Source organism: Salvia splendens, unplaced genomic scaffold (assembly GCF_004379255.2).
Source record: "Salvia splendens isolate huo1 unplaced genomic scaffold, SspV2 ctg499, whole genome shotgun sequence".
Taxonomy (NCBI): Eukaryota; Viridiplantae; Streptophyta; class Magnoliopsida; order Lamiales; family Lamiaceae; genus Salvia; species Salvia splendens.
In genome coordinates this window covers 7,923-28,470 of record NW_024599155.1, presented here as the reverse complement: position 1 = coordinate 28,470, position 20,548 = coordinate 7,923, and the positions used below count along the sequence as shown (strand labels likewise).

Genomic DNA, 20,548 nt, shown 5'->3' with positions numbered 1-20,548 from the left:
TGGTAGATTGCATATCCAAACTCAGATAAGGCGCTTCCTCATCTCATTTATACTCTGAAAAAACACTGATATTTTTTGTTTTGATTTTTAACAAACTAGAAAAACAATTTTGAGGAATGGCTCAAGCTATGGCTTCAATGGCTGGCTTACGCGGCTCTTCGCAGGCGGTCCTCGAAGGCAGCCTTCAATCCAACCGCTTGAACAGGACCTCCGCCGCGAGAACCGGATTCAGCATCCGCGCGCAGCAAGGCGAGACCGAGACCAGCCGCCGCGCCATGCTGGGGCTTGTCGCTGCTGGGATTGTCTCCGGCTCCTTCGTCCGAGCAGTGCTCGCTGAAGCCAAGCCTATAAAAATCGGAGGACCACCGCCTCCCTCCGGTGGCCTACGTAAGTAGCCCAGTTTTTGCTTCCGTCTATAATCAATAGTTTTGTTTTATCATATCATTATCTCCCTCTCGTATTTTATCAATTTTTATTTAAAAACTAATATAGTGTTGTGATTGTGACAGCTGGAACTTTGAACTCGGACCAAGCAAGAGACTTTGACTTGCCATTGAAGAACAGGTTTTTCATCCAGCCACTGGCACCGGCGGAGGCAGCAGCGAGAGCTAAGGAATCCGCGAAGGAAATCGTTGGTGTGAAGTCGTTGATCGAGAAGAAGGCGTGGCCGTACGTGCAGAACGACCTTCGTTCGAAGGCGGAGTACCTTCGTTATGACCTCAACACCATCATTTCTGCCAAGTCCAAGGAAGAGAAGCAATCTCTCAAGGAGCTCACGGGCAAGCTCTTCGCAGATATCAGCAACGTTAGTTCTTCATGATCTTCTTCGCCTTTTTCATCATTCACAGCTACTGATATTATGTGATTTGATTTGTTTGTTATCAGCTGGATTATGCTGCCAAGATCAAGAGCCCCTCTGATGCAGAGAAGTATTATGCCATAGCTGTATCTACGCTTAATGACGTTCTTGCCAAGCTTGCTTAGATGCTACTACTTGTACAATGTTGTAAGAATATGTTTTTAGTTAATGGGATGTTAATTTAAATGAATCTTAAGTAATCTTGTTTCTATTTCAACTATAACTTGTGCATTAAATGATATTATTAAACGAGTATCGTAGTTAATGTTGATATATTTACATGATAGAAACATGAAATGTTGATGAAAATATGATAGCAAATCTTCTACTACCAATCATTAATAATTTCACGTTACCTCTTAAAATTACCAAAAAAATGGAGATTTAACATGTACATATATCGCCGAGATCACAACATTAACAACTGATTGCGATAAAAGTAAAAAAAAAATTAGAAAAATATGATTCAAGCTATCCGTAACGGTAACATCTAAAACAATAAACGCAATTAGTTGAAAATCGTAAAATTAAAGTGCACATTTCAAGGTTTATTGCAGAAAAGTTATGGATCATCGAATAAATATGAGTACGAGTCACGACCATAGTGGAATTCTAAAAAAGTCAAAAGATCATGGGATAAGTTTTATAAATACGGAGTATAATTCAAGCACTGGAAAATCATTTTTCAACATTGTAAACAATTGTTAATTAATTTTCTTTTTTCTTGACCTAAAATACAAAATAAATTAATCACACAATTTAACTTTTTACACGTGCAATTTATCAACCGCCGCCACCTACTGCATTTATGTAATTCACTCTCAAATTTTCTTATATTAACCGGTTTCTCTATCTTTGATTCTCCGTCTCCTTAATCTCTTGATAAATTCATGAACGAGTTCAAATCTCCATTTAAAGTCGTTTCATGAATTTATAAATAATACTACTAACAATGGAAATCAGGAGAAGAACGCTTATGATTTGTGGTGAATGTGATGGGTGTGAGTGGTGAGGGAACGATAAGTCCCCCCTCTCAACTTTTTCTAATCCAGATTTGCTGTAGCCTTCCCCCTCTCTGATTTGAGTTTGGGCGAAGGTAGTAGGGAGTCTGGATTGGCAAAAGCCGAAATTGGGGACAAGTCACAAGTGGACTTGAATCGATTTGATTTGGAATTTATGAATGAGAGATATCACTGAGGTGCAGGAAGGTTACTTTTTTCTGTGTCTTTCTTCACTTGATAAGGGTTCTTCCCTTATCAATATACACCAATTGAGCTTTGTTAGTTGGCTTCTATTTATATTTTGCTATCGAACTCCATGGTTTAATTACTCATTCAGTATGTATCGATTTCTTTGTCGAAAAACCATGTTAATGCCAATGGCAGTTTGGCTCCTAGGTGAGTTGGTTTTGTAGAAAGTTCATTGTTCCAAAGAAAATAGTACTACTTCCTTATTCTCACTCTGAATGAATAGTTATTTCTTTTGTTTAACTGTGTGTTTACTCATCTGGCTTGTTATGCTGCCTTGATTTGGGGAACTTTCTTGTTCTCTTCCTTACTATCATCTGTCCTTCAAGTGCTGACTTCTAGTTAGGGATTTTGACTATGGGATATAGTAATATTTCACAATCTTGGAAGATAGTTTGATCATTTTTTGATGCATGTGGCCTGCCGAGTTACCATAGCATGGTTTGGACCAAATCTGGAAGATGATTTGGTGAAAGGCAGCCTCTTGGAACCGATAGGTTCATTAAAATATTTTGATTGTTCATCGTGTTTTGTTCGTATGTATGTAATCATTTCAGTTATATCGATTGGGAAGCTGAACTGTTTGGTTTTGATGTGCAGAAAAGCATAGCATATTAATGATCTGAGCTGCATATATTACTACTAGATATGTAAGGTCAGAATGTCATTTTCCAGAATGAAAAGAAAGAATCATGTGAAGATGACTAGTTGAAAATCAACTGAACTATTGGTAAACATCAAGGCCAAGAAAGGAATGTGGAAGATGAGAAAAATCAGGCAGGAAGTGGTTGCTGATCTGGTTTGGGTTGGTGGGCGTGGTTGTGTTGTTGATGCGGATTCCGTTCATCTCTAAGAACAGCAGCTGCAGATACATAATAGGCAACCGCAAACAGTCCATGAATGAAACACAGGATCCCTCCAATCGACAGCTGCTGTTGATGGCTTATCCCGCAGTTCTTTCTTGTTTTTGAGTTTGACAACACTCCCGATATCAGCAGGATGAATGCAATCCCCAACATAATCCTGTCAGAATCCACCATTAGTTTCAACAGTGGCTGGAATCACCGAGCTAATCAATCAGATAATCAAATACCATGACATCATGAGGGAGGCAGCAGCAAGTTGCTTGTTTGGCGAAGCCCTGTCGAGTTCTTCTTTGGAGCTGATGAAGACGCATCCCGCCAGCAAATTAGCTACAATGTGTGCCAGGCACAGCATCACCACTGCAGCCAGCCCAAGTTTGAAAGCCTCGTAGCTTGGATCCCGACACTCGAATATCCACGCCCTCAGGTTTTGAGTCTGTACACATCAAGCCATATGTTAATGTTATTACATGAATTGAAGCGGGAGCGAGATGGAAAGACGAACCTTGTTCTGAGCAACCTCGCCCTGTATGCCGAGAACCCCGGCTATGATGTCCAGAGCCATGATGAGGAGACATACGAGGAAATCCATGTTCTTGGCCATGGCTGTCTGTTGAGAATGATTGGATGTTGGAACTGTTAAGGCTTTGAGTATATATCTATGTTGAATGTAGAGGAATCAGAATAAAGAGGAGGTGGATTAGCTGGGTTTGATTCTTGGAGTAGAAAAGGCTTCTTTTGTCTAACTTTAATGGTGGGATGGATTCGTTTCATGGCGAGGAAGAAAAGCAGTGCATCTCCAGACTAGTGCTGCATACACCTTACTCCATCTCCATCTTCTCTATTCATCCTTTAAACATAGTAGTATTTCCTATTATTGACATAATGCAATTGTATTTTATCTTTGACAGTAGGTGATTTTTCCTTGTGAAAAGATAATCTGAAAAAAACTAGTACTACTATAATGTTTGGATTTTGATTATTTTTAATTGTATAACAATCTGAATATTTTATTTATGTACTACTACATGATATAAATAGGCACAGATAATTGAACCCATCAATTGGGTTATTGAGAGTTCGCCTCAAAATAAATTATTGAGAATTACTAGTAGTGAAAATCAAATAATTACTAGTAAATAATGAAGTCACAGTAAACAAGGCATAATAAATGCATGTGAGTTCAATTCTCTTGCAAAAATTATCTTTGCATTTTCAAAAACTTATGTACAAAGAAGTTATCCATTGTAGAAAATAAAAGAAAGTTAACTGTCAAACAATTAAATATCCACGTGTCCTTCCCGAGTTTTGTTCTTTTGTTTTTTTTCATTTAATTTAGGGAGATTGGTCTCTAAAACCATGAACTTTGTCTAAAATTTGGTATTTCCCATGAACTTTGAAATTGGTCTATAATATCATAAATTTTGCATTTTGTTTGATATTTCCCAATCTCACTCAAATAAGATATTTTCATCAAAATCTTATTTTACGTAGGTAACCGTGATACATTTTATGATATTTTAAATCACTTTTTGAGTTCATAAGACCAAGTTTATCGGGTTGGTGGAGGCCGACCTAGGGCTGGGGAAAAATACCGAAATATCGAAATACCGGTCTTATCGTACCGAAAAAATACCGAATTTTTGGTATACCATGATTTTCGGTACGGTATGATACCTTACCAAAATATTTTGGTAAGGTAAAGGTATGAACTTTTATATACCGCGGCATACCGAAATTCGGTATATACCGTAATTTAAGGTATATACCGTAAAATACAAATATAATTATAGATAAAATATATTTTATATATTTTTAAATTATAAAATCTATGGTAAAATATAAATATAATATGAATAAAATATAGTCCTTAAATTATAAATTATAAATAGCATTCTAAAAACTCAAATATTCAATTTTGACTGATGTTGAAAGTAAGGTATATAACAAAAGTATGGTATACCGAATTTTGGTATACCGAAAATGAGGTACGGTATCGGTATGAAAATTCTCCATACCAAAAATAAGATATACCGAAGTTCGGTATACCGAAAATTTTGGTAAGGTTAAGGTAAGATTTTTTCGCATACCGAATTTACGTTAAGTTATACGATAGGGTGGTTTTGGTAAGGTCTATCGTACCTACCCACCCCTAGGCCGACCTCCATGTCATTACCCAATTAAAAAAAAAGAAAAAATGGATTTGAAGGTCTCCCTCTCTCTTCATTCATCCGTGGTCTCTAGGTGGGCAACCTCCAACCATTTGGTTGCCCATGTCATTTATTGGTTTAACCAGTGAGATTGTGCCGAATGGCATAATATCATTGGTTGGTATTTTATTTTTATAAAATTTATATATCTTTTACATGTTATGTTAAAAATTTGTAAAAGTTATACTAAAATTTAAAATTTTTCATCCTCTATAAATAGAAACCACATTTGCTATAATTTTGTACACAAAATAATTTTATCTTTTCTCTTTATAATTTCATATTTTTTATTTATCTATTTTTATAATTTTTAGTTTGTCATTTATTGTATTGTTTTATAAATTTTATTGTGTAATGCTAATATTTTATGTAATAGTATTATTATAAAATATAATAAAAATTAATATAAAATGGTGTGGTTGGATGATCATTGATAAACTATAAAAAAAAATGCATGGTTGGGTTGGATGAATAATAATGACGTGGAGAAGATATAAATTAATTAAATATTGTAAAAGTGGATGTTGAGTTGGGTTGAATGTAGCTGATAAACATAGTATAACATGTAGGATAAAAAGTCCCGTTGAAAACTACGTTGATTTAATTGTGTGATAAAAAAAGCCTCGTAAGTTAGTCAAATATACTAATAAACATGCCGTGGGAAATACCAAACAAAGTGCAAAGTTTGTGATATTATATACCAATTTTAAAGTTCATGGGAAATACCAATTTTTTAGCAAAGTTTATGGTTTTAGAGACCAATTTCCGTTTAATTTATTTACTTAATTGTTCACGCAAAATACACGTTGTTGCTAATTAAAGAGAAATTGTTTTATTTTTATTATTGTAATTTAATTTTTGAACGCACTTATCATGAATTAGTAATATAGAATTTAATCTTAGCTCATAGAACCAGAATAAAGATTGCCATTTTTCAAAAAAGAAAAGGAATTTCGAATGAATTTAACATTATCCATTAAAATAATAAAATGAAATATTTCCAGAAGGTGCTTCAGACTTCTACAACCGTCAGTGGAAGTTCTCTCCTCCCTCTTTGTATGTCAGCTATATTCCACCTTCAAATCAAATGCATTTCACATATCGAAACTCGGTCTCAATTAAGGGGTAAAAGGAGGAGGGGAGAAAATGGCAAGTTATCGGTGGAAGACATTCTTCGAAGAAGAAGATCGACCGGAGAAGCCTAGGAGGTATGGCGTCACCGAAATGAGGGGACCTCATCACTCTCTTTTCTCCCAAAATCTCCTCCAGGTAATTTACCCTTGATCCACTGAATCATAGCTGCATTATTTCCTTTTAATTTCTCCGTCCTAAATTGTTTGTGTTAAGTATTTGAGGTAACTGGTAATTGTGGTATGAGCAGTGCTTCAATTTCAAGTTTCTTCAAGCTCATCACTCTCCTTCTAATATGTTACTACTCGTTAATCCCTATGTTTGTCAGATCAGAGGTGACGGTTTCGCATGATGATTTATTCATTTCAATTTTTCTTCAAATTTCGGACTTAATTTTGTGTGCATGGAATGATGATGAGGTCGAGAAGATCTGTGGCTTAGCTTCGTATGTTTTAATAGAAATTCTACTTTAGACTACAATAGATTGTCGAATTGTGCAATTTTCTGCTCAAGAAATGGAGGCAATATTGTTTCCAGTATCAATTTCATAGTTAATAGTTCAGTAAACTGACAAGAACCTATTTGGCACAGGATGTTTTTGACTCTATGGGGCAATTTGTTGATGGTCTCAAGTTTGCTGGAGGCTCTCATAGTTTGATGCCTAAGAGTTACATCAAAGAAGTGACTGACCTGGCGCATAAGCACAATGTGTACGTCAGCAGCGGTGACTGGGCTGAGTACCTACAGCGCGGAGGTCCTTCTGCTTTCAAAGAATATATTGAGGTAATGTTGTTGAAGTTTTTTCTGTGAGTTAATATACAATTATGAGTAATATACAATTACATATCATAATTTGACTACTTTTCCTTGTGAGTAATATACAATTATGTCTTAGGAATGCAAAGAGTTGGGATTTGATACCATTGAGATAGATGCTGGCTCACTTGGAATTCCTGAAGAGATTCTTTTGAGATATGTGAGGCTTGTCAAAACGGGGGGCCTCAGAGCTAAGCCTCTGTTTGCTGTGAAGTTTAACAAGTCAGATATACCTATGAGTGGTAACAGAGCATATGGATCTTACACGGTCCCTGTGCAGCAAACATCTGGTGAGCACTCTAACTTGTTAGAGCTATAATTGCACCATGTATTATCTAGTGTTCTACTTCTACCAGTGAAGTTTCACCTGTAATCCCTATATTATACGTCAAGCATTTCATAGGACTAAGGGCTCTCAGAGGAAGGGGTAGGGTTGAGGACATTTTCTCTGTTAAGTTCTTTTGTGGAAAGTGATAGCATCAGATTATTTAGTTTGAAAGCATTATATTGGTATGGATCCTTGGATTTACTAATAAGGTAGAAATCACTATAGCAATTAGCTAAAGCAAGAGGGTTGACAAAATAAGATTACAAGAGACAGTTGGATCTCCAATTTTTATAGCCTTTTAATATACTTATATCCTTCAGTAGATCATTCCATATGACAATAGCCGTCTGCTTCACTAAACGTGCATGAACCAAAACATCAATGCGTTTACAAGTCAGGTTATTAAGTCAGTCACTCGACTAATCTGCAGTGATGTGTTTATCATCTTTATATTAGACTAATCACAGTAGGATTATCACCTGTTGGATGAAGTTAGATAGATGCGCTCTTATAAAATACTCGATAGTTTTAAGATCCCTCACATAATGCTTTAATATCTAAGCTGAGATCAGAACATAAATAGTGAAGGTTATGGTGCAATATCAGCCAAGCTACACAGACTAATTTTGTTTCATTATTCTTCAGAGCTTGTTGAGGATGTGAATCTATTGATTAGGAGGGCAGAGAGGTGCCTTGAAGCTGGAGCAGACATGATAATGATTGATGCTGATGATGTCTGTAGGCAAGCAGATTCTGTGAGGGCAGACATTATAGCAAAAGTCGTGAGCCGTTTGGGTCTTGAAAAAACCATGTTCGAAGCATCAAATCCTAAGACATCTGAATGGTTTATCAAACAATATGGTCCACATGTAATTTCTTCTAATCCCCTTTTCCAATACCTGTTCCCTTTTCATTTTTTAATTTGCATCATGTCTAACGTTTTGTGTCTAATATGTCTTAAGGTAAATCTTTTTGTGGATCATTCTCAAGTCATGGATCTGGAATGTCTCCGCGGCTGTAACCTGGGCAAGGATCATGTATCTGTTCTTGGTTCATCATATTACCGGTTCTAAGCTGGTGCTCTGTTGTAAAAGTTCTTAACCGCAGTCATAAGTAGTAAAGTTTGTAAGCATTGATATGTTTGTTATATTCTCAATCGTGTCAAGTAGTAGGACCTGCTTCCTCGACTTGTAATGTTTGTGTGTTTGAGACATCATGATTCATAATAGCTTCAATGTTATACTATATATCTGGTTGTATGCTTTTTGTGGATTTTTAACTGTATCTTTGTAGAATAGAGCAGAGGGGAACTTCCGCTGAGCTTTATTTTGTGGCCGTATAGTGGTCACTTAGCTCAGGTTGCTCTATGCATACATCAAATTAGATCTTTGAACACCACTTCTCTGAAATCAAAGTTAATTTCTTGAGAACACGTGTGAAAAAACATTGTAACTTTTGCTTGTGTAAATGCAGCTTTGACATATTAAGGATGAATGCAGTTTTCTACTTTGGGAAGTAAAAGGATGTGATGTGTATATGACTTGGCTGTAATTGTTTGTTTTTTATATCAATATGTTCTGTTGCACCTTTATTCTGGGTGGCCCTAATGAAGTAATTGATATTTACTTTTCAATCTCTCTTGTTAAACAGGTCTTATCTTCCTCTGCCTTTTTTTTTCCAATGTACATCTTGTCCAGTTTTGTTTGTTGGGTATCTTGGTCCAGTGCATGTTATATTAATTTGTATGAGTGATGATTTTTGTTGATTAGGCTTTATGTGGCACTGATTATCAAGATAAGACCGTACAGTTTCAATTTAATTAATATCCTAACTTATGGCAATTGTTGGTAAATTGAATTTCTGATAATTTTTGGCCTGTGTGGGCAAAAATCTGGTCAGGAAGGCATGTGCCTAGTTAATGTAAAGCATGGCCTGGGTTGGTAGAGCATTTAAATGTATCATAAATGAGAGTATTTCCTCGGGCACTTTATTGCATGACTCGTATAATGATTCTCAATGAATTGAGGAACCTAGACATTTATATTGAACTGAATAAATTGCTTTAATAGTGTCAGATTTGCTCGTCTTTGGGCAGGTCTTGATCATTGTGTCCTGCTTTTTCCCAGTAGAACTGATGACTAGTTAGGTTGGTGGTGCTAACATGGAGATAAAACAAGGTCCGGATCGAGTTTGACCCGCGCGTACAAGAGTTCAACCGCGCGTACAAGAGTTCAACCCTACGTAAAATTCTTCGAAATCAAGTACGATTTATATGTATATGTGTTTATTATATTTGTCACATACACAAGAACTGTCATTTTCTGTTAACAACTCACATTAGAGAAAGCATCTCTTTCATAAATTTAATAATTTAGGTGGCGAGTTTGGTCCCTCGATTTCCAAGGGATTGAATTATTGAATAGAGTTATCCATTCTTGTTGCAATATTTTATCTCAAAATAATGACCTTTTTATTCCTATTATTTTGGCAGGCTAATTTCTGTATTGCTCTATTTCGAAAAAAACGTGCAATGTCATTCGAAATCCTTACCATATGTGGCCTAATCTTTCATATCTACAGTCTCAAATCTTAATATATACTATTAGCCATAAATACTTCTATATTTCCTCATTTACTCACTATTGCGTATATCTTCCACATCAATGTTTTCCATGTATTCTCTCTTCACACTCGCTGTGAATATATATTTATGATCAAGAAATCAAACAAGCCAAAAATGCCACCTGTTTGGATCGGTCTGCGAAGGTCGATGAAATGCCGATCACAGGAAGCCGATGTCCACGATCCGGACACGGGAAGAAAGAATCTGAGCACGAAGAAGCCGGGTGGCGTTGGCAGCGGGCGGTGTGGTTGTTCGAGGTCGATCGCGAATCTGAAAGACGTGATCAACGGGAGCAAGAGGCATACGGAGGAGAAACAGCCGCGGATCAGCAGCCCGAGATCCATCGGAAGCAGCGAGCTTCACAACCCGATAACACATCATGTTGTGCTTGATAGTGCTACTTGTGAACTGAAAATACGCGGAGGCTCCGATTTTGTCGGGTTTCGTGTGGGGCATAAACCGGTCGTCCTGGGCAGCCCGGTCAGGAGATCGTCCAGGAGGGGTGGCGTTGCTTCGACGAGGCCGAGATCTTCGTTCGGAGGCCCCTTCTGCCCTAAATGTGGCGACCAGTTTGTTAGATGGGAAGCTGTTGAGGCGCATCATCTCTCAAAACACGCAGGTTTGCAACTTTTTAGTTAATGTGGTTTGGTTATGAGTGCGAGGGCATCGGCATCAGCCTGCTTAGGGAGGATAAAGCGTGTGCTTGCGTGCTTAAAGCATGCTGCCACAGCTTCCTAAGCACGCTTTTATGTGGCAATTAATGTGTGACACATGACATAAACAAATTTTTATTATAAAATCCGAATTACTATAAAAAAAAGTTAATTTAGTTTTACTCCAGAGGCCAATACATTTTCAATTATGTACTTCATTCCTCCACAAATAAGAGTCTCTACTTAGTTTCATGAAAAATGTCAATCTTACTTTTATGGAATGTGAATAAGACTCCTATTGGTTTACGAATCAAAATAGCAAAATGAGACTATTCATATCGACGGACGAACCGAAATGTTAAAATGAGAATTCTATTGTTCATACCTAAGGAGTAAATTTTTTTTATACAAACTATGATTTTTTTTTTCAATTATTTAAGTTGTAGTAGTTGTTTTAATTAAATTCGTAAAAATCTTAATTGTAAGTATATGTGAATAGTGCAAGTGTTTAAGATTTAAGTTTTTTGTACTCTAGCAAAAGCATGCGAATAGTACAAGTACTTAATATTTAATTGTTTTTGCATGAACGTCTTACTGAAAGTCGTTGTCTCTGTGTTTTTAGTTAGTGAACTCGGCGAGGGAGACTCTTCCCGAAGGATCGTGGAGATAATCTGTCGAGCGAGGCTCGACAAAATCGAGAGGATTCTGAAGGTGCACAACATGCAACGAACATTAGCCCAATTTGAGGAATACCGAGAGGTAGTGAAAATCAGAGCAAACAAGCTAGCTAAAAAACATCCCCGTTGCCTGGCCGATGGGAACGAGCTGCTGAGATTCCACGGTGCGACAGTGGAGTGCAGCCTCGGCCTCAAGGGGTCGTCCGGCCTCTGCACTTCAGAGAAATGCAGGGTGTGCCAGATCCTAAGAGACGGGTTCGTGGCAAAGAAAGAGGGAGTGTTCACTGCTTCGACGAGTGGGAGAGCCATTGAGATGGTGGAGGGGGATTCGTCGTTGAGGAAGGCCCTAGTAGTTTGTAGAGTGGTAGCTGGAAGGGTGCATAAGCCGGTCGAGAGTATGGACGAAATGGCTGTTGAATCCGGTTTTGATTCGGTTGCTGGGAAAGTTGGTGCTCACTCCAACATTGAAGAGCTCTATTTGCTCAGCCCCAGAGCTCTGCTTCCTTGCTTTGTAGTCATATATAAGTGTTGAACATAGTCTTCCACTTGATAGTTTTTCATACCATTAATTCTGCTGCTTCTTATACTCCATTCTTGGAAAAACTGTGTAATGTCATTTTTTCCTATCTCATAAGATGGCTTTTTTATAGTAATGTTGGGTTTTTATCATTCAAAATTGCTTGAAAGGTGATGTCACGGAACTCTATAATTTCATTTTTAATTGAAATGTGAATTTATATACTACAATATACCATTAGAAAAGGTACTATCAAGAGCATACCAACGATACATTTCAATTCTACAAAGGTACCTGAAAAATTGATGTTCAACATTAGAATTTGAACTTACACTAATTTACAAAAAAAAAAAAAATATTCATATAGTATTTTTTTACCTCACCAATTTTTCGATGTACTTAGTGTAGTTAAATAAAATGAATTCATAAAATATGAATTTTTGTTATTTCTAAAATTTCTTTCAATTGTAAGTTAAACTTTTGTTTCAGAAAATCCTTGCAAAAGTAATTGTGAAACACTGTCGTTTTAGACACTAGTATCCAGTAAAGTTAACTAAACAATCAAAATTTTATGTCATAAATAACAATCCATCAGACCATCACACGCTAAATTACGCAAATCAAATACTGAATTTAATGATTTTTTATCAACCATATATTACGCCAAGCCTTTTATAGTAAGATAATAATATTGATTTGATTTGCCGAAACAAGAAATGTTGAAATCATTGTTGAATCGACTTCAAATGCTAATTACGGTATTTTATTTCGTCCTAAAAGAGAAAATACCAAGGTTTGGAGTTTGTATAAATAAATGCAGTGTTGAATCTTAGATTTTCCATTTTTAAACATGGGAAGATCTATTTAATAATGGCAATTTTTAATTTTAGCATATTTATTTTCATATGTGAAAATGAAAAAAAAATCGAGAACGCGTGGCAGTGTTCTGTGAAAGTACAACACGGGAAAGCGGAGGAGATAGAAAATGAAGCCTCGCTAAATGTACAACACTTAGTTTCCAAACCCTTCACCCAAATCTCAAATCGCTTCTACCACCATCCTTCTTCTGCCCTTGATTGATTCAATTTATTCGCTCCGTCGATTCCGTGACAGATATATCTGTCCCATGGTTTTTCTTATCGTCTTCTCTTAATCTCTTTGCTAATCGATTTGTAGAGATTCGTTTAATCCGTATATATATTTATATTTATATTTATATTGGTATAATACAATCCCATTTATTCGATAATTTGGAGAGCGGAAGTGAGGGGAAAATGTCGAAGAAGAAGGCAACGATGACGCTGAAGGATTTTCACGGTGGCTCGATTCCTTCCGATCTCCCTCTTCCCTCTGCACCCGGCGTGTGAGTCTGGTTTTGCGTTAATTTATTGAAATTTTGGTCGTTTTCCACTATTTATTTTGGAATGTGTTTTGCTATATCTAGGTTTTCTGAATCTGCTTTGATATTTCGCAACGCATCTCATGTAGCCGCTTATGATTACTTTTTTTTATACGGTTGATCCTTTTTGCAATAGATCTTAAGGTATGTGTCCCATTATTGTATTTGGTGAAGAAAGACTTTAACTTATTGCTGAATGAGGCTTTAGATTTGATCTCACTATCTGTTATGCGGGTTTCTGTTTTCTGAAACTTTTGAATTGCAAAACCCTTATTATTGTTTAGCTTGATTGAATCGTGTGAGTTACGATGGTATATAAGGTTGTGCCTTTTGTAGAAATTATGGAGTAAACTCTAGTCACTTATATCATACACAATATTTTGACAGGACTGCAAGGCCTGTTGATCGTGGTGGATTTGATCGGCAGATGTCATGGGGTAACTCGGCAGGAAGGCCTGAACATCGGCTGCGGCCAGCATCTGCTGGCTCAGCTAGGGCCCTTGATGAAAAATCCCCATTTCTAAGTCATAGTTCCCATATAGGTCGTAATTTTGATGAGGATGAGCGCAAGCCTTTGGATGGTGGTTCAGGCCCTCGCAGAACAATTGCTGATGAAAGCTTTCGTTCTCAACCGAGTCGCGCGATGGAGCATAAGACAGATAATGTTATATCTGGTGCTAGAGTTGGTAGTAGTCCTTCCATTCCTGTATCCCAGCTATCAGCTGGCTCCACTGGTGGCTCTTATGCAGGGAGGGTTGTTGAAGTGCACAATTCGAAGTTCAACAATCAAACTTTAAGTGGCAGTCGCAGTTATGGGTCGAGTTATCCAGTTGTTGGTGGCAATGCTGGGCAATCGGTGGCTGGATCACATCCAAATGCCTGGGGGATAAGGAAGGAGGCTTCTAGCATGAAAGAGCCTGCAGCTGCTGCATGGTCAGCTCCAGAGGCCGAGACAAAGTTAGCCCATGCCAGTGCACTCGAGAAGATCTCATCTGGTCGGTGGAGCTCAAACCAACAAATGAATCCTCAAAAAGATGCTGCAGTCTTTGGACATCCCGAAACCGAGGGGAAGTTTGAGTATAATTCTAGTAATGCACACATTAGGAAAACCTACAATAGGTTAGATGTGGTTGCTGACTCAGACTATCAAGACGTTGGTTTGGTTGTGCATGCCGAAAGAAGTCTAACATTTCACGGTGGTGGAAGGGAGGTGCCACAAGCTTATGATAGGGCAAAATCTGCCGTACGTGTGGATTCATATGAGAAAAGCACTCCTGCTACTGCTAACGGTTTCCAGTCGATTCAGTCAGCATTTTCTTCAGAATCGTCAGAAAGACCTAAGCTCAAATTACTTCCAAGATCTAAACCATTGGAAAATATAGAATCTCCAATTGATCAAAAGCAGGTAAATTGGTGAAAAAGGCTTTAAATCTTATTTAAATATTTTATCTTCATAGTTTAGCTTTAACATTGCATTTCTGTTTTTATTTTTGAGTTCAGAGATATGAGCAGACTAGTGATAATCTCCACATGGAGGACAACCTTGAAGTTAAAAACTCTATTGTTGGTGATCGAGCTCCAGAGCGCCCAAAACTGAATTTGAAGCCGCGGTTTCAATCCCATGAGCAACTAGAAGGAAACAAAGAAGTCAAAAGGTTCAGAGTTTGTATTTCTTTTCTTTTAGATTTTTTTAAATTTGTTGTTATCTCTTTATTTTTCTGTCAAATCTCCGTCCACAATTAGGAGTCCCATTCCTTAGCGGCCCGGGTTTTAAGAAATATTTAGAAAAGTGAGTGAAAAAGTGTTAGTGGAATATGGGTCCCACTAGTATATATTAGTTTAAATGAAATGTGATTGGAATTAGTTAGTGGAAGTGGGAGTCGGACAATATTACCATTTAAGGTAAAAGGGAACCGGGACTCCTATTCGCGGACGGACTAAAATAGAAAAACGGGACTCCTATTCACGGACAGGGGGAGTATTTGTTTGATTTATCAGGTCTCTCCCAAGATAAGCTACTCATAGTCAATATATTTCTAGTAATTCTATGCTGTCAGATAGAGGGAGTAATGAAATTTTTGGAGGGGTGTGAAGAGATATGTATCCATTATTGAATTTTATGATATAATTTAGGTTAGCCTTTAGTGGATGCTGATGTTGGGCTTTGCTTTTCTGAAAGTGTTTCTGGCATGGTCATATGTAATCTCAACCCTTAAGCATAATTCATATATGAAGTATGCACAAGTACGGGGGATGAGGTTGGGGGTGATTGTGTAATGCTGTAGTTTGATAAAATCATCATTTGCAGGCTCAATAAAAAGCACGATGTTATGGACGCAAGAGGGGGTGAGGAGTTGAAATGGATTTGTTTATCCACTATTTGTAGTGGCCTAGTGGGTGTAATTCCTGTCCCTTTATACGGAGTGGGTCGCAGATTAATTGAAGATTAAAACCTATACAAAAATTAAATATTGCCTATGGACTGAAGAGGGGGTGAGGCAGGCAATTTTAGTTGAAATGAATTTGTTTATCCACTATTGTTTTTCCTTTTGCAGCATTTGTGACCTGATTGGTGGTTTACTACCAGGTTTATTTGTTTATTTTCATTGCAGCTACTCCAAATGTGTCTAGTTATTTTGGTAAACTGACAATGTTGAATGTTGAGGTGTATCAAATCTGATGGCTTTGAAAAAGAGAAAACAATGTGCTTAAAAGAAAAGTAAAAAAATGCTTGGATGGTGTTGCAGTTGCACCCTGAGTCTCATCTTGAGCAATGAGCAGCATGGATCATCTTTATCTGATTTTCTTGTACCCTTAAAATTCTATGATATAATCTTTACCTTGTAATGCCCAAATAGTCGAATGTCAGTTATCTCTATTTCTTGAAGGTAACGGCTATAAGAGAATTAGATGCAGCCTTTAGGTACTATTGCCATTTTGGGAAGGGCCGAACTGAATTATAGCTATTTCTTGAGGTTCCTTGTTTATTTGAAAGCTTGTTAGTATTGTGTTTGGATAAGCTATGTTACACTTGCCAGACAATATATGGTTTCCTTGAAGCCTTTGTTTCACATTGCTCATTGTTTACACTCTACATGGACAACGAATATAACACAAATCTGTTGGGTCCACTGAATTGGATATTTTTAGCTGATTTTGCACTGAAATAAAATGGTTAAACTGGCTGCACTTACTTTGTTCCGGCACAACTTTATCTGTGTGCATATTTCTATTTGAATTATCCTTGTCTCCTGTGGGAGGTATAACTTCTGACATATTTTCTGCTTGTCTTGTTGCTCCAGAGGGACTGTTTTTGGGGAAGCTCGGCCTCGGGAATTGGTGAGTTCACTTTTATCTCATTTCAGAAAGCTTGTTTACTCCTTGTAGTTGTAAACAAAGAACCTGAATTCTGTTTCAGAAAACAACATTCAGAAAACAAAGAATCTCAATCCTTCTATTTAAAATCTCAAAGCTCTTGGTGTATTTGAGCATTTTTCTCATTAGAAAAAGAGGGATATGAAAATTCTCTGTCTCGTCTAATCAGTTCATATAGTTTCAAAGCTAGTATTGCTTTTGCTTTTGTTAAGAATTGCTGGAAATGTGGCAGGTTCTTAAGGCACGTGGGGTTGAAGATGACTTAATCAACTACGAGGGTCAACCTGCATTGAGGTATTTGGTTACTTGTGTGCAGCTTTGGATGTTATTGCACATATGGTTGTACTTGATATTTAGGCATTCATGAAAATGACTCTTGTATTTTATTTGCATTTTTTACACTTACAGGGTGAAGGAAGTTTCTCCAAAGTCTGAAGGTATTCCTACCAATCAAAGGATGGCTAAATACTCTAACAGGCGAGAAAACCAGCTGGATGTTGAGAGAAGCGATTCACAAAGGAGGAACAACAAGCAAAGCGAAATATGGAGAAATAATAAAGATGCTGAGAAGAATCGGAACCAGCAACCAAAACAGCCACAGGATAGGGCACCATCTCCAGAGACTTGGCGAAAACCTATTGAACATGGCAAGCCAGCACCAACAGATGCCCCCATGCGATTTGGGAAAGCAGCATCTGCAGTTGAGCTGGCCCAGGCCTTCTCAAAATCAGTATCAGATCCAACTGCTGCTGATCGAGCGTCTGGCCCTAGAGGCATCCCTGGTCGCAATCAGATGCCCTTTTCCAGACTTACGGGCCCAACACCAAGGCCTCAGATCAATGGTTACTGAAATTGAAATGAAGAAATTGTGGGAGGAAGGTCACAGGCCTGAGCTTTACATTGTGCTGAGGCGAATTTGGGTGAATTAATCAAATCTGGAGGCGCGCAATATCTGGCCAGATGCTTGTGCTTATAAGAAGAACAAAGGACGTGAACCACATTGTTTTTATGTTGTACCCATCATAGGGGATTAAAAACTAGATTGTTCATGGAATAATTATTAACTGAACAACACCCTCAACCAACTTGTGCTGATTATCATTCAGCTACATTTGGAATTCTGTGCTAATTACTTCTTTTCTTGTTTTCGATTTCAGTCGTGGGCATCTCTATAAATACTTATGATGTTGATCTTGGGGAGATGAGAACTTTGGACAATAATGTCAACATAATAAGAAACCAGACTTGATAATTATACAGAATGTTGGATACAAGTTAATAAACAGCAGCTAGTCTCCTTGTTCAGAACTCAGATTTGATGAGTTGAGTTCAAGGCATACTTATTGAAATACTACATATGTTTAAAGCTGCTGCATAGGAATTCAAGGCATCGAAAAGGGCTGAACGAGAAGGGACACCAGATTTTTCTTGGTTTCGGAATGGGGAAGGCCGAAGCCATCTCCATGCTGATACATGCAGAGTGAGATTCGTCCAAGGTTCATGGCAGTCTGCCCAAAATTCTTTATGGGATTCTCCATCAATATCTCTTTGTTCATTCGCTTCAGTGCCGTGTCTATCACCTGCTTTATATGCTTGCGAGCATCCTCCTCAGAGCATCCCGTCTCCTTCATGTAGCACTCCATTGTTTTTGGAACATCCCCTCGTTTCATTTCGTCCTGTTCAAGAACACTCTATATTCATACATGGATGTGTTGAGGCTTAAGCTATATTATAAATTAGTACATAGTTTTCTTACAGATGAAGTTCCCAAGTCATCGGCCAGACGAAGAACTGTGGATGGCCAACGAATGATGCCAGGATATTGCTCTAAGCTCTTCAATTCATTCTTGTTGATAAGATTTGTGGTGAAGTAACCATAAAAAAGAAGTAGAGGGCCAGAAATGGAAATCCAAGCTGTATTTAGGTACTCATATGTGGTTGGGACATAACCGCTGTGAAACCATGCTGCTTCTAAGTAGTAAGCTCTACACAGTTCTGCCCACTGAAACAACAAACACACATTACTACCAAACTTCCTCATACATTAATTATCATAATCATAGTATATAGATAACATATACACATGTTTTTACCAGATTCTTAAGATTAGAGATGACAAGGAAACCTTGGTCTCTGAGTATATGATAAGCCAATTCATTCACAGAATTGAAGAGAGCTAAGAAGCAAATCTTCATATATTCTGGAAGGCTGTCCAGTGAATTAATATCCCACCTAAAGGTAGTAGCATTAGTGGTTGCAATTGACAATGATACATGTGAATAAATGAAGCAATCAAACCAACCTCTCGATTGTGTCAGTGAACAACTGAAGTTCTTCCAAGGTGCCATAAACGTCGTATATGTCATCTATTATGTTGATAAACACAGCTATCTTGCTCAAAATCTCCCTTGAATATCCAAGATGAGGCTCCGGAACGAATCCCAGAGCCCACAAGAAGCTCTCTGCCAACCGGTGCCTAACAAATCCTAGCTTTTCCGGAAGACCAGTCTCTCTATACCAACTAAAATTGTAAATCACCAACAATGAATGCTTCCAATCTAACTAAAAAGTAAAAACTAGTACTACTAACTAATTTACCTTGAAAGTCGTTTGAGCTCTTGCTGGTATGTTGCTTGTACCATGTTATACTCCAACTTAGCCAGCTCCACCAGAATAAGGTTTGCTTCAGAGGTATTCTCGTACGCTTGTATGAACCACCTGGCTTCTAGCTTCTGCAATCTCCAATGCTGAGGAAACTCCAAAGCATGCCTCACTTGCTCCTTTAGATGCGGCTCTGTGATTTGGTCAAGCTTTTGAGCAAGATGATTCAGTGAGAAATCTTTGGCTAAATCCATTATGCTTTCCCCTTCCATGCTTAGATACGAAGCTTCATACAGAGATACGAGCCCTCTCACATCTTCACAAAGGGAGGCCTTGAAATTTCCTTCCTCATCCATCAAACTACAGAAAACCTCTGCACCAACAAATCCGTTAAGGATCAGTTAGTCAGTTAGTTAAGAAAATATTGTTAGTAATTTAGTTTGATTAAAATGTGTTAGAATTAACCTTGAGGAACATGATAACCATGCTGTCTGAGAAGTCTGAATTTGAGAGATGTGAAATGCAAGTCCTCTTCACACCATTCTTGTGCCTCATAAATGTTGGTCAACAGTTTAGTTATCTGGTCCTTGAAGTGGCCAGATACACCTAGTCTCGTCATATTGTCGATAAGGTGAAGCTGGTCGAGCTCGTGTTCGGTTTCGTGGATCAGTATTTTCACCAGATCTTTCAGCTTCTCAGCTTCGCGAACGTACTTCTCCCCCTACATGAATGTTCAACACATTGTGTGAAATACATTCAATGTGTTCGTGTGCATGAACTGCAATTAATGATGCTAGTTTTACCGTGTATGGACTTGCGAACGACTGAATGTAATCGTCGTCCCAGATACTGGCTTCGTAGTTTGCTGACCTCCTGATGACCTCCTCCATGATTAGTGATGGAGTACGTACTAAACAAGCCCAACAGCAGTAAAGCCCAAGACAGAGTATCAGTTCGGCATGACTAAAGAGTATCAGTACAGCAGTAAAGCCCAAGACAGAGTATCAGTTCGGCATGACTAAAGAGTATCAGTCCGGCGTGACTAAAGAGTTCAGTTCGGCACAACCAAAGAGTTCGGCCCCAGCCTACAACTCGGTGAAAGCCAACTCATCAAGCTCTGCTCTCAGGTCGGCATCAAGCTCTACTCTCAGATCGGCAAAAGCTGCTCGGCAATAATTCAGCAGTTCGGTCTCAGTATTCGACCGAACTAGGAGATAGTGGACTCATGCAAGATTTCCACCTCCACTAC

General features: G+C 37.9%; 6 protein-coding genes across 7 annotated transcripts; 4 read left to right on the top strand and 2 right to left on the bottom strand.

Moving 5' to 3' along the window:
* Positions 1-72: 72 nt before the first annotated feature.
* LOC121790396 (oxygen-evolving enhancer protein 3-2, chloroplastic-like) lies at positions 73-1,076 on the top strand. The gene is made up of 3 exons (XM_042188629.1): positions 73-387; positions 510-805; positions 886-1,076. The coding sequence occupies exons 1-3, from the start codon at positions 117-119 to the stop codon at positions 982-984; spliced, it is 666 nt and encodes a 221-aa protein (XP_042044563.1). The 5' UTR covers positions 73-116; the 3' UTR covers positions 985-1,076.
* A 1,679-nt stretch (positions 1,077-2,755) lies between these two features.
* LOC121790385 lies at positions 2,756-3,954 on the bottom strand. Its single transcript, XM_042188616.1, has 3 exons — positions 3,475-3,954; positions 3,200-3,405; positions 2,756-3,129 (listed from the first exon to the last, which is right to left on the bottom strand). Exons 1-3 carry the CDS (start codon positions 3,571-3,573, stop codon positions 2,880-2,882), a joined length of 555 nt encoding a protein of 184 aa, XP_042044550.1. The 5' UTR covers positions 3,574-3,954; the 3' UTR covers positions 2,756-2,879.
* Positions 3,955-6,197: 2,243 nt separating this feature from the next.
* On the top strand, positions 6,198-8,701 carry LOC121790390 (protein HEAT-STRESS-ASSOCIATED 32-like). The gene is made up of 5 exons (XM_042188621.1): positions 6,198-6,448; positions 6,902-7,093; positions 7,206-7,416; positions 8,100-8,323; positions 8,417-8,701. The coding sequence occupies exons 1-5, from the start codon at positions 6,326-6,328 to the stop codon at positions 8,525-8,527; spliced, it is 861 nt and encodes a 286-aa protein (XP_042044555.1). The 5' UTR covers positions 6,198-6,325; the 3' UTR covers positions 8,528-8,701.
* A 1,314-nt stretch (positions 8,702-10,015) lies between these two features.
* On the top strand, positions 10,016-12,083 carry LOC121790389. The gene is made up of 2 exons (XM_042188620.1): positions 10,016-10,696; positions 11,353-12,083. Exons 1-2 carry the CDS (start codon positions 10,165-10,167, stop codon positions 11,937-11,939), a joined length of 1,119 nt encoding a protein of 372 aa, XP_042044554.1. The 5' UTR covers positions 10,016-10,164; the 3' UTR covers positions 11,940-12,083.
* Positions 12,084-12,902: 819 nt separating this feature from the next.
* On the top strand, positions 12,903-17,854 carry LOC121790391. 2 transcript variants are annotated; one of them, XM_042188623.1, is made up of 7 exons: positions 12,903-13,287; positions 13,369-13,467; positions 13,711-14,728; positions 14,824-14,978; positions 16,626-16,662; positions 16,931-16,992; positions 17,107-17,854. In XM_042188623.1, the coding sequence occupies exons 3-7, from the start codon at positions 13,751-13,753 to the stop codon at positions 17,546-17,548; spliced, it is 1,674 nt and encodes a 557-aa protein (XP_042044557.1). In that variant the 5' UTR covers positions 12,903-13,287; positions 13,369-13,467; positions 13,711-13,750; the 3' UTR covers positions 17,549-17,854. The 2 variants fall into 2 exon arrangements, with proteins under 2 accessions (XP_042044557.1, XP_042044556.1); XM_042188622.1 differs by lacking the exon at positions 13,369-13,467.
* A 226-nt stretch (positions 17,855-18,080) lies between these two features.
* LOC121790388 (exo-alpha-bergamotene synthase-like) lies at positions 18,081-20,189 on the bottom strand. The gene is made up of 7 exons (XM_042188619.1): positions 20,103-20,189; positions 19,765-20,020; positions 19,297-19,672; positions 19,001-19,219; positions 18,792-18,930; positions 18,455-18,700; positions 18,081-18,374 (listed from the first exon to the last, which is right to left on the bottom strand). Exons 1-7 carry the CDS (start codon positions 20,187-20,189, stop codon positions 18,081-18,083), a joined length of 1,617 nt encoding a protein of 538 aa, XP_042044553.1.
* Positions 20,190-20,548: the final 359 nt, after the last annotated feature.

What these genes read in the sequence shown, in the direction of transcription:
- LOC121790388 (XM_042188619.1), bottom strand. Translation starts at nt 20,189, where the DNA reads ATGGAGGAGGTCATCAGGAGGTCAGCAAACTACGAAGCCAGTATCTGG. An exon ending in GAGCTCAAACGACTTTCAAG is followed by an intron (nt 19,220 to 19,296) that starts GTAAATTAGTTA and finishes TTACAATTTTAG; the next exon opens with TTGGTATAGAGAGACTGGTC. An exon ending in TCTCTAATCTTAAGAATCTG is followed by an intron (nt 18,701 to 18,791) that starts GTAAAAACATGT and finishes TTGTTGTTTCAG; the next exon opens with TGGGCAGAACTGTGTAGAGC.
- LOC121790396 (XM_042188629.1), top strand. Translation starts at nt 117, where the DNA reads ATGGCTCAAGCTATGGCTTCAATGGCTGGCTTACGCGGCTCTTCGCAG. An exon ending in GCCTCCCTCCGGTGGCCTAC is followed by an intron (nt 388 to 509) that starts GTAAGTAGCCCA and finishes TGATTGTGACAG; the next exon opens with CTGGAACTTTGAACTCGGAC. An exon ending in TCTTCGCAGATATCAGCAAC is followed by an intron (nt 806 to 885) that starts GTTAGTTCTTCA and finishes GTTTGTTATCAG; the next exon opens with CTGGATTATGCTGCCAAGAT.
- LOC121790389 (XM_042188620.1), top strand. Translation starts at nt 10,165, where the DNA reads ATGATCAAGAAATCAAACAAGCCAAAAATGCCACCTGTTTGGATCGGT. An exon ending in TCATCTCTCAAAACACGCAG is followed by an intron (nt 10,697 to 11,352) that starts GTTTGCAACTTT and finishes CTGTGTTTTTAG; the next exon opens with TTAGTGAACTCGGCGAGGGA.
- LOC121790385 (XM_042188616.1), bottom strand. Translation starts at nt 3,573, where the DNA reads ATGGCCAAGAACATGGATTTCCTCGTATGTCTCCTCATCATGGCTCTG. An exon ending in GCGAGGTTGCTCAGAACAAG is followed by an intron (nt 3,406 to 3,474) that starts GTTCGTCTTTCC and finishes TGATGTGTACAG; the next exon opens with ACTCAAAACCTGAGGGCGTG. An exon ending in GCCTCCCTCATGATGTCATG is followed by an intron (nt 3,130 to 3,199) that starts GTATTTGATTAT and finishes GGATTCTGACAG; the next exon opens with GATTATGTTGGGGATTGCAT.
- LOC121790390 (XM_042188621.1), top strand. Translation starts at nt 6,326, where the DNA reads ATGGCAAGTTATCGGTGGAAGACATTCTTCGAAGAAGAAGATCGACCG. An exon ending in CTTTCAAAGAATATATTGAG is followed by an intron (nt 7,094 to 7,205) that starts GTAATGTTGTTG and finishes ATTATGTCTTAG; the next exon opens with GAATGCAAAGAGTTGGGATT. An exon ending in TCAAACAATATGGTCCACAT is followed by an intron (nt 8,324 to 8,416) that starts GTAATTTCTTCT and finishes ATATGTCTTAAG; the next exon opens with GTAAATCTTTTTGTGGATCA.
- LOC121790391 (XM_042188622.1), top strand. Translation starts at nt 13,199, where the DNA reads ATGTCGAAGAAGAAGGCAACGATGACGCTGAAGGATTTTCACGGTGGC. An exon ending in CTCCAATTGATCAAAAGCAG is followed by an intron (nt 14,729 to 14,823) that starts GTAAATTGGTGA and finishes TTTTGAGTTCAG; the next exon opens with AGATATGAGCAGACTAGTGA. An exon ending in GGAAACAAAGAAGTCAAAAG is followed by an intron (nt 14,979 to 16,625) that starts GTTCAGAGTTTG and finishes TTGTTGCTCCAG; the next exon opens with AGGGACTGTTTTTGGGGAAG.